The sequence below is a fragment of the Monodelphis domestica genome, chromosome 2 (assembly GCF_027887165.1).
Source record: "Monodelphis domestica isolate mMonDom1 chromosome 2, mMonDom1.pri, whole genome shotgun sequence".
Lineage (NCBI taxonomy): Eukaryota > Metazoa > Chordata > Mammalia > Didelphimorphia > Didelphidae > Monodelphis > Monodelphis domestica.
The window spans coordinates 175179034-175191342 of record NC_077228.1 but is presented as its reverse complement, the minus strand read 5'-3'; the positions used below and the strand labels follow the sequence as shown (position 1 = coordinate 175191342).

The following is a 12309-nucleotide window of genomic DNA, read 5'->3' as shown; positions in this document are numbered from 1 at the left end:
ATGATCTACTGTTACCCAAAGGAAAGCAAGAAGAATCATGTACCTCAAGTTCATGCCATATATGTACTGGTTGAAGATAAGGGGAGATGTTTAGCACAGAGAAAAGAAGACTTACAAGGGGACATGATAGCTCTCTTTAAATAGATAGGCTGTAATATATAAGAAAATGATTTATTCTTGATTCCCAAAGAAAGCCGAAAACAAATGAGGCTAGTAGACCCCTCCCCCCACCCCAGGACATTTTCAAGCAGACAAAACAAATATCAGCAATCATTTTATTGGTTACATTTTACGATAGATTCTTATTTAGGTATGGGTTAAACTAGATGGCTTCTAAGGTCCCTTCCAATCTAAGATACTGGAAAAATCATATACAACTCCTTATGAACATGGCTAATGATAAAAATAACATTCTACTGAATGTCAAAAGGACTCTAAATTATTAGTGAAGTGCTACACCCCCAGGATGTCTCTCATTCTTCCCTCATCCTAATCCTAAACCCCAATCCCAACCCTAGAGAAAATACTTTGTAGCTATAAAAGTCAATTATGTGTCAGTTCAATTAGTTTCCTATTCCTGCAGCAGAAACAGAGCAATAAATTAATTATAGAGAATGAGACACATTTTGGGGTATAGTTCATAATCTCTTTTGCTAGGTTCTGCATATTTATTACATGAGTTTTGCTTTTCTATTTTTCAGTAGAGAGGGGAAGGTGAGGAGGGAAAAATGAAGTGATTGGGTGTTTTTTTTTTAATATAATATTACAAATTAAAAAGAAAACAGCAAGCAAATTGCCCAATAGAAGAATATTAATATACCAAGAGGGTTTAACCAGAGAATATCTATCATCCTCTTTAGCAATAGCATTCTACAACTTTAAAATATAGAAGACAGTGTGGACAGTATGGTATAGTGGAAAATGTACTGATTGGGAATGCAAGAACATGAAAGCAAATTCAGACTCTCATACTCATGTGACCATAAGCACATCACATTACTTAATCTCATTTCGAGTCTCCGTTGTGTAATCTGTAAAGTGGGTTTTACTAGATGACCTCTGAGACCCCATCCCACCCCACCCCAGCTCTAAATCCAACCCTATAAATTTAATAATTGGGGAAGATGGAATAAATTTGAAATCAAAAGCAACCTTCTGATCTATTACCAACTTCAAATCCAAAGTCCTTCCAAAACCAAAAGAAAAAGTTAGTGGAGGGGGCAGCTGGGTGGCTCAGTGGATTGATAGCCAGGCCTAGAGATGGGAGGTCCTAGGTTCAAATCTGATCTCACATACTTCCCAGCTGTGTGACCCTGGGCAAGTCACTTGACCCCCATTGCCTAGCCCTTACCACCACTCTTCTGCCTTGTAGCCAATACACAGTACTGACTCTAAGACAGAGACAGAAGGTAAGGGGCGGGGGGAAGGGGGGGAGAAAGAAAAAATTAGTGGAAATAATCAACAACTTTAGCAAAGTTGCAGGATACAAAATAAACCCACACAAATCATTAGCATTTCTATATATTTCCAACACATCCCAGCAACAAGAATTAGAAAGAGAAATTCCATTTAAAATCACCCTAGACAATATAAAATACTCAGGAATCTATCTGCCAAGACAAACACCAACAACATGGTAATGGATTCTGATCAAGGACACAAGTAATACCCAATGAAACTGCATGCTGGCTGCAGGAAGGGTGGATGGAGGGGAAGGGGGGAAATAATGTGATTATTGTAACCAGGGAATAATGTTCTAAATTGACTAAATAAATTAATTTTAAAAAATAAAATAAAATAAAATTGCCCTAGACACTACTTAGGAATCTATTTGCCAAGACGAATGCAGGAATTATATGAACACAACCAAAACCAAAAGAATACTTCAAAACCCCAAAAAGGATCTGGGCAGTTTTCTTTTTTGTTGCTAGTGCTTGAAAAAGATTGTTTCTTGTTCCTGATTTTACTTTCAAATTTGTAACATCATATCCCTTCTGGAATATAGGTCCTTTCCTTGAATGTACATAATACATATACATTAAAAAATAATTATAACATGGTTATTTTCCCTAGGCAATGCCTAGTATACAAGAAACATTGAGATCATAGATTAAATCTGGAATAGATCTTGGAGAACACATATTCCAAATCTTTCATTTTAAAAGAAGAAAAATGAGCTCCAGGGAGGGAAAAGATTTGACCAAAATCAGAGCTACTTAATGGGAAGCTTAAAACAGAACCCAGTTCTTTGCCTCTGATCATAGTTCTGTCTTTTCATTATACTACACTGTTTCTGCACATCAAATATGCATGCATTATAAGTAGAATGAATGTTCTCTACTTTCCTCTCTCACGGTCTGCATTGACCCCATTCATTTATTTAGAATTCAATCATTTAGATTATTTTCTTGATGACACTAAGGAAAAATTGTTCCTCCTATAATGGAAGTCACTGTCCAAACAAGTTCTTTTACCAACTTCTTAATATGTGTGAAGTCCTATGAATTCAAGTATCAACATCCACCATAGGAAGATAACAATAAAAAATTGTTACTGGCCTGGGATCAGTATCTGGTCCACCCACTAAGCCTGAAAACCTGTTGAGGAATGGCTATTAATTCTGTGACATCTCAATACATACTGCCAACTAAAAAACCCTCTCACCAACTAGCTCCAATCTTCAGATTAACATTTTTAAGTCTTGTCCTCTACCTAAACTCTTCCCATCCCCACTTTCATTTTGTAAATAAAGAAATGAAACTCCAGGTAGAAAAGCAGAGCCAGATTAGAGCCTGGATTTCTTGACTTCCAATCCAAATCTCTTTCTCTTATATCATCCTGACTCTCCAACAGCAATCAATAGCTTATATTTATACAACACCTTGCTATTCACAAAAAGTTTTGCAGGTACACAAGTGAATAAGCATCTACAGCTGTTGGACAGATCTGAGTCAGAAAATAAAGAACTTTCAGGGAGTGACTGCGCAGTATGAAACACTGTGGAGAGCTATATATGAAAAGAAGCACACTTTCAGAGCCCAGAGATCATCTTGAGAGGGCTCTTCCAGGAAGCACCTTTACTTTTCATTTTCTCTTCTCATCTTCCTCTACTTCTCTTCTATCTCAGCCAGTTATCTATCTCCTGTTATCACCACCTTTCTCTCTTTTAAATTCTAGCTTTCTCTCTTCAGCTCACTCCTTTAATGCCTCCTTTTCATCTTCTATCACTTTCCTTTTCACAAATTTTCAGTGATTGCTAGGTCTGTGCTCCAAGGAGGTCAATAACCTGGTGACGTGCTTCAAATACAAAAAGGAAAGAAAAAAATAAAACTGAAAAAGTATATTGCACATGTAAGCAAAAACAATAATAAAAAAGTTTTAAAAATCAAAAATATATAGCTTACAATTATTGACACTCTGTGTCAGCTAAGGAAAGGTAGAATACAAAGGTTTCTCACCAAAAAATGAGGTCCATTTTCATTTTCAAATTTGGCCGTGATCCACTAATAGTTTTTTATAAAGAACAGTAGTACAACAAGTAATGCACTTTCAAAAGGAATCAAAATCCCCAAAGTTATAATAGCCCATTCAGTTATAATAGCAAACAAACTCACTATCATATTTCATATAAGTTGCTATATGACCAAAAAAAACCTATGAACTGATGGATATTTGTCACAATTTTTATAGATGTAGCAAATCTTTCAAACTAGGCAAATATATTTTTAAACAAAGTAAAACTTATTTGGGTCTAGAACATCACCAAGAAATCTTGATTGTTCTGGTGGAAGTAAATTAAACTGAAGAATTTTGCAGGATCTCTCTATTTGGCTTCCTGCTTCATAGAAATACCTTCGTAGGAACATTTCTTTGTTTCTAAATCTTTAATACAACATTCTTTAAAATATAAATATAAAAAGAATTCATCCATTCAGAAACCACTAGTTAATTAAAATTATTTCTGAAGACCCCTTAATATTACAATTAAATTCTTAGCTTATTAAATTCTCTAAAGGTTGTTAGTAAGCCAGGTTGAGTCCATCCATATCTATGTGACAATTAACAAATGCAAAATGGAAGGAGGGGACTGTTTATGGGCTTTTATAATATTTTACAATATTTTGTTCAGTAGTCACAAGGGAAAGGTAACAGAATATATCTAATAGTTAAAACACAGTAGATTAAAATGATTCAGTGTAACAGAACAGTATTGAATACATTAATATATGAACTTAAAACAACAAAATTAATTCTTAAACAAAACAATCAGCAAATTACAGTAAGATACAGAGACTTTCATTTTTTTTTAAATGGAGTCTGAAAAGGCTTAAAATTTCACCTCCACATCCCTTAAAGTTCCTTTTTCTAAAATTCAGATCCCTATTGTCAGCACTATGGGATCTCCCATGGGGGGGGGAGAACATGGGTTTGAGGAATCTCAAACTGGATGAATCTTAGACACTGGGCAGTCCCAAATGGCAAAGGGTTGTAGGGGGATGAATTTCTCCCCTGAATCTCAGGCAAGATAATTTAAATGGATCAGTGGTAGAAAGAAAAAACCATCCTAAAGCTGGAAGCTGTTTGAAATAGGTAATGCAGTGCTCTTTCATAGAATACGCCATGATTGTAATCAACTTCCTGTTTGGTAGAGTCTCTTCCTTCTCCCTGACCCCTCCCCTCCCCATGCTTGTTTCCCTAGAGGGGGTTAGGAGGACAATCCTTGCCTAAGGAAAAAGGAACTGGGTTTTTTTTTTTACCACCTACCCTGAGGAGCGACTCCAAGGATTCCTAGCTTCTCTATGGCAGCAATCAGCCCAGCAGGGGCAGCAACAGGGGAAGAGGCTAATTTAAGATCGGACCTGGAGATCAGGAGGAGGATTTCTGGAGGCCTGGGGCTGGGGCCGGGCGAGCAGGTCCAGAAGATCAGGAGGAAGCAGTATCAGCTACGCCAGAGTCAGCAGTGAGGAGGAAAACAAAGGAGGAACGAGGAACAAAGGACTCAAGCAGTTGAAGGAGAGACTTGGTTTATTTCTTCTTCACCAAGAGTCCTCCCAATAAAAATAGACCAGCCAGTAGGGATAGCAAGCAACCAATCAAAAAGTAGTAAAATAAAAACATAGCAGCTCAAAAGAAAGTTGGAGTTTGGGAGGATGGGTGGGGTGGGCAAAAAGCCTTGGCATGAGAAATATGGCTTAAAAATTTTTTTATCTAGGCTATCTTAAAAATGTGAGAGGTTCTTCTCTGACTAGTGGTTCCCATCAATGTAAAAGTTAAAATTAAATCTCAATAAAAATATTATATTTTAAGAGATTTATTAATTGTCATTAGAAATCAAGGAATAAAGATAAAAAAATAAAGACCAAGTGCCCATGACTGGTTAGCCGTTTTTTAGTCATCCCCACTCACCACCATCAATGCTGATTCTACATCAGAGAGAGGGAGCCTCCAAAGCCCACTCCCTTTATCCTCAATCTACAGGAAGTACGTAATGACAAGAAGTCAGTGGGCTCTTGGGATATGTAGTTCTTTTTTTAGGGTAACAGATTTTCAATCATACAGAATCCAGTCCAAAACTCCAATTTCTACACGAATCCTTTGCATATGAGTTGTTGACATAATAACCCTATTTAATGCTAGTGCTTTTCTTCTTAAGTTATTTCCAATTTATCCTGTACACAGCTTGTTTGTGCCTAGTGGTATGCATGTTGCCTCCGTATTAGCCTGGGAGCTCCGTGAGGGCATTCTTTTGTCCTTACTTCTATCCCTGACACACAGCACACACACACCTGTACATAGCATAGACTTCATATATGTTCACAAACCTGAATATCCGCAATCTAATCCCAATTTGTCTTTCTGGCCATATCTCCCTCTCTATTTGATATAACACAAGGTCTCACAGTAAAAACAGTATTTAACATTTACATGGCACTTTATGGCTCACAAAGTGTTTACACAAAACGATCTCATTTGATGTTGACAACTCTGAGAAAGGTATGATAGACAAGATTATCATCATTTTGTAGATAAGTACACTGAAGCATAAGAAGGATAAGTGACTTCCTCAAAACCATAAAACAGTAATAATAATAATACTAATGAGACTTAATGACTAATAAAAGTCAAGAGGCAGGGTTCAAAGCTAGGTAGGTCTTTCCCAATATCAAGTCTTTCCACTATACCACACTACCTCTCAAAAGAATGAGACATGGAGCAGCTAGGTGGCTAGAGAGCAAGGTCTAGAATTGGGAGGTCCTGGGTTCAAATGTGGTCTCACATTCTTCCTAGCTGTGTGACCCTGGCAAGTTGCTTTACTTAAATTGCCTAGCCCTTGCCCTTCTGTCTTACAATTGTTACTAAGACAGAAAGTAAGGTTTGTTTGTTTTTTTTAATGAAGGGAAGGCAGGTAGTCTGAAAGTAAGTTTTAGAAGTGGGGGCAATGACCCGTATTTATTGGCAAAGAGGACAAAATTTGAGAATTTTAATGAGTGCTGGGAGCCATCAAGACCATGCTGTTTGACACGGTCACACGTGGAAACCAGGGACTGCAAAGCAGCCACCCAGGAAGGATGGAAACATCCATTGAAACCCCACTAAGTGACTTTCCTTATTAACATCTCCTTATTATTGGAATTGCTAGAATTATTATTCTTACTTAGTCCCAGGAAAAATAGATGAGAGCAACATGCTTGCAGGGTTAGTACAGATGTCCCACTCTGTCCCCCTAGAATATTACCAGGAGAGCACCCTTACAAAATTAAACCTAAGGATTCTTATATACCCACTTAGATAGGACCCTCTTTTCTAGGCATAAAAACTTCTGACAAATCTGTGCTCTGAATTCCCTAACCTATATCTGGGTCACGTTGATTCTACTCTCTGATCCTGAACTTAGCAATAATGTTTCATTGACTGTCTCCCTAGATGTCCTGTCTGTTGTTAGGTTCTATGGAAAACATGTATGTTGAGAATGAAAATGTGTGCCAAGTAGATGTGTGATCATGAGGGTATAAAATAAAGCCAGGCCTCAGCCAAGGCAGAGCAGTTTATCCTGTGAAACCTGTGCTGTGCGTTGAAGGCACAGATAACCCCCATCATAATGTCACTACCATCTGTCATAGTCATCTCTCCAGAGCTCTAGGCACAGTTCAGGAGGTTGCAGCTATAACCACAAAAGTACAACAAACCATTTACAATTGTAGGCCCCTGGTGCCCATTCCTGGTATAAGGACTGTCTACCAGATATATTCAAAGAAAACTTCTGTCTTGCAAAAATCAACCAAACCCATCAAGTACAACATTATGCCACAAAGCCAGCTCTGGAAACAATGGTTTACTTTCCAAAACTGCTACAATGCTAAATATGATAATAAGTCCTTCTCTCAAATCTATACATATTCTAAAGAAAACTAGTTTTTCTAGATAGTCAAGAGCAGATTTTCTGGACACATTTGTCTATCTTTAGGCTTCATTTTCACTTAGGTAAGATGCTCTTGGGTAAGTCACTGAGTTCAAGAACTAATTAACCCTATCCTCAGTTCAACAATCAACCATTATTAGCCTCAAAAGCCCCACCGAATTGTTTGTTTTATTAACATACCATTCAACACACACACACACACACACACACACACACACACACACACACACACACACACACACAGAGCGACTGAGATCTTACCTTTGGAGCATGTAATATCTCATTTCTTTATTTTCCTCTGCAGAATCCTCCATATCAGTCTAGCAAAGGACTTGCAGTTTTTCTTCAGATTTCTGCCTTGGAAACAAGCTGCAGCTCCTCCTCCCTTCTGTTATAGCTGCTTAAAACCCAGCAGGACAGAGATCATGTATGCCCTGCCTACCTCCTAGTCCTCTGCTGGCCAAACTGAAGTAGCAATACTTGTAGATTGCTTCAAACAACAGTTTTTATGGCTTAGTCTCTTGTTCTGACATTTCCCCACCTCTTTCCCCTTAGCCTAATACCCCCAAATATTTGACTTACACAAGAGTGAGTCGATTTTCCAGAGGGGCTGATAGGGGAGGGGAGAAAATATAAAAGATTATGTAACTAGAAAGCAGGGCTGACAGCTCTGTTCTTGCTGCAATAGACATGTCTTAGCAGGGGTCACTCTTCCTAACAGTCACCAGAGCAAACCTCCACAGCCTCCCCTAGCTGCCAGGAGCACATGACAGGAGTGGATCCAGGGAAAGAAAAGAGGAAGTCAAATTTTAAAAGAGCAAGAACTAGTCAGAGAAAATAAGAGCATCCAGAAACCCATGGAAAGGCCAGCACTCACTGAGCAGGTAATATTAAAGGAAGAAAAGGAATCTCAAAGTCCATGGACAACTAGAACAGTAGGTCAGAGATTACAACTACCTAGTTAAAGGCTATATAATTTTGAACAAGAACAAAAACTGCTAAACTGGTGAAGATTCCACACTAATATGGAGGGATAAATACCCCCAAGAGAATTTTCTAAACAACCACAGTCATAAGCTAAGACCCTGTAGGCCAAGACACAACTGGAGCTAATTAAAATGATATGTGAAGTTGCTAGAATAGATGGTGCTATGGGAGCAGTCCAGATGAGGAAAACAAATCCTTGAGGCATATTTCAGAGGAATATACCCAACAGGGAAGAGGAGTCTTGTCTAGAATTGTAGCAGGAAAAGGTACATGGATATTTGGATGGAAGAGGTTTGCATACATATAAAGGTCTGACAGGTTCTTTTCAGGAGGCAAAGCAAAAATCCATAGTAAATGGAAAAGAAAGAAACCTTACTCTAAAAAGAAATCATTTATCTGTCAAATGTCACAAACAGAAGCTTCAGAGGCACAGCACCACCTTGTGTTGGAAAAGAAACACAAAGGGCCCAAAGGTGCTGCCCAACCACCAACCCACCCATAGCCATGCCAAAATTTATTTGTTAGTAACTGTCACTAGCCAATTCATCAGATGCAACTTTGCCCTTCTATCCCTTGCCCTGATACCATCTAGCTACTCAGAAAAATCACCTATCAAGAACACTTTAAAAATATAGCTTCTTGCTGATCAGAAACTAATGATATGATAGGATTATCACAGACATGAGTAACAAATGTGACCAGGAATAAAGACTATCATTTTAAAGCCCTTGGATAAAGGGAAAAAAAAACACCACCCAAAAGGCCTAGTCTTGATCATCAGACAAAAATCAAAGAGGGAGGTCCTTGACTTGTCATATTATCTATAACTGCCACTTTACAACATTCATTCAACAAATTATATTAAGCATGTATTATGTACAAAAGCATTGTGCTTGGACACTGAGGAAGACTAAAAAGGCAGCATGTCACACTGGCTGATAAGTATGGTCTGTCAGTCAAATTTCCTTCCTTCCTACATGTATTTCTGAGAAGAACCAGTTTGACAAATAAAAAAAGCCTGCCTCCAACCCAACTCCTCCTTCTCCACCTCATGTCTCTACCATACTCAAGCTGCCAAGAATTATGCGAGAGCAATTTGTGGTCACAGACCCAGCAACAGCACAGACACACACACACACACACACACACACACACACACACACACACACACACACACACACACACACACAGTGTGTTTTCCCAATGTAAATAATCTCTACTGAAAAAAAATTCTCTGCCCTTGTTATGTTATAGTGACTTCAACAACCTAGAAGACAATGAAGGACTGATTGAAGAATAAAAGCAGGTCGTTTTGCACACAGGAAAGATACTCATGAACCATCCACTATCCCCCTACCCAGTCTGGCTGCTGCCTTACTTCCTTTCAAAAACACACTCATTCTAAGGCAAATGAACAGCCAAGTCAACCAGACACCCAAAAACAAAACAAGAGGTCTCTCCTCATTTGCAAAATGCTTATCTATGATAACAAGATACAAGAAAGACAGCCCCACAGTCATGTCTCCAAGTTCAGATACCCCATCATTTTCCACAGTGAACATATGGGGCATCCAAGGCAAACACATACCTGACACAAATTCCAGCTAGGAGCCCACACTGATCCCAGCATTGTAACATGCCAAACACCAAGAATGACGTAGCAGTTTATCCCAAAGACAGTGATGCATTAGCTGGTTTGCTTGCAATGCAGTCTGAGATATACTGCAGCAAGCACACACACACACACACGCGCGCGCACACACACACACACACACAGATTTCTCTTGCACATTATTTATAAGCAGAAAGAAAACTTGGTTCAGAAATGTACTTCTCATAATAGCTCCCATAAATCCACAGAATTTCAATGAGAAACTAAAAACAAAAACAGAGAAAACAGCTTTTTTACCTTTTAACAGCTTTAGGCTGTCTTTTCTATCAGTCATACTATAACATACAGAAAGATAAGTACATAATATACTAAACATAGAACTGTGGACCAAAACCCGAGTCAGAATGCACTGGATCTCAACTTCTCTATCTATAAAATAGACTATAAAGTATTTAACAACCCTTCAAGGAACAAAGTACTTGGTGAAAGATTCAAAGCTAAATACAAGCATTGGAATGAAGGCTTCTCCTTGTCAGACACCCCATTAGTCTAGATCATTGTTCCAATGCTTGAATTTGACCCTTCAGAAGGTGTAAGATTTACTACTAATCTGTATTGCTCTGTTAAAGTTTTGTTTTGTTTTTAAAATTCTTTCCTTCCATCTTACAATCACTACTGTATATTGGCTGCTAGGCAAAGGGGGTTAAGTGACTTGCCCAGGGTCACATAGCTAGAAGTATCTAAGGTCATATTTGAACCCAGGACCTCCCATTTCTGGGCCAGGCTTTCAAACCACTGAGCCACCCAGCTGTCCTTTGTTCTGTAACATATTAATTACTAAACATACAACAAAAGATTTGAATTCTGTCAAACTAAGAATTTTGCCATTTTAATTTATTAGGGACAGGGAAGGGATGGAAGGATGATGAGAGAATAGACTTTTCTAAACCAGTTAAAATTGCACTTGGAGTCTAGACTAAGTGACCTTCAGATAAGAGACATTGGGAATGGACAAGAGAGTCCCAGAATTCATGCAAATCAAAGAAAGGTAAACAGGTTATTATTTAATATGGGGGAAATGGTGAGTGAGGTGGCATTAGGACATTAGACATTAACAGCAAACATATAACCGAAGTCAAAAAAGATAGTTTTAAAACACTATATTCCAGAAGGAATACAAAACAGAACATTAACCTCTTGATATCCAGTCCCTAACCTCTAGACTTGCTTCCAGATCAGGATCCAGACAAGCAAGTTTTTTTTGCCATCTAAGCTCTTTCCCTTGTTCTCTCACCATTTCCTGTCTAGCCCAGCAATACGCTCTTTGAATATTTCTCATTCTCTCAGTTTCCAGCTCTCTTAAAACTTTTTAATATATCTTTATTCAATGGTTCCTTTCCTGCTGTCTAAACATACCCAGATTTTTCTCATTCAGAAAAAAACTGTCACTTAACTCTATTACTTTGCCCCACAAGCTATCATCCCACATTACTTATTCCCTTTCATAGTCAAATTCTTCTAGGAAACAAAAATTTACAGAGGCAGGTAGATGTCTTAGTGGTTTGAGAGCTAGGTGTGGAAGTCTTGGGTTCAAGAAGTCATGGCCTCAGTCACTTCTTAGCTTTGTGACTCTGGGCAAATAATTTAACTCCATTTGACTCACTCTTACCACTCTTTTGCCTTAGAAACAATACTTAGAAATGAGTCTAAGATGGAAAGTAAGGTAACGTAAGGTAAAGTAAAAGTAAGAAAGGAGGGAGAAAGGGAGGAAGGAAAGGAAGAAGGAAAGGAAGAAGGAAAAAAAGGGGGAAAGGGAGGGAGTGAAGAAAAAAATCTAAGTTCATTGCCACTACTCTATTCCCTCTAACCCACTTATCAACCACTTTACAATATGACTTCCAGCAACTTTGCTAAAGTTGTTGATTATTTTGACTAGCTTTTTGGTTGATTCTCTGGGGTTCTTTAAGTAGACCAACATATCATCTGCAAAGAGTGATAGCTTGGTCTCTTCATTGCCTATTTTAATAACTTCAATTTTTTTCTTCTCTAATTGCTACAGCTAGCGTTTCTAGTACAATGTTAATAATAAAGGAGATAATGGACATCCTTGTTTCACTCCTGATTTTATTGGGAAGGCTTATAGTTTGTTCCTATTGCAGATGATGTTTGCTGATGGTTTTAGATATATAATATTTATTATTTTTAGGAAAGGCCCTTCTATTCCTATGCTTTCTAGTGTTTTCAATAGGAATGAGTGTTATATTTTGTCAAAGGCTTTTCTCCATCTATT

General features: G+C 38.1%; 1 protein-coding gene across 20 annotated transcripts in view; it reads right to left on the bottom strand.

Annotated features, from left to right (window-relative positions):
• Nucleotides 1–12309, bottom strand: part of ACACA (acetyl-CoA carboxylase alpha) — a 291002-nt gene that overhangs the window by 226619 nt on the left and 52074 nt on the right. Inside the window, exon 1 of one of the 20 annotated variants that reach the window (XM_007481898.3) lies at nt 7682–8239. The exons of the other annotated variants lie outside the window; for them this stretch is intronic. Coding sequence (XP_007481960.2) covers nt 7682–7734 — 53 coding nt within the window. The 5' untranslated portion in view covers nt 7735–8239. Of the gene's footprint in view, nt 1–7681; nt 8240–12309 lie in introns of those variants that run through there. 20 annotated transcript variants of the gene reach the window in all.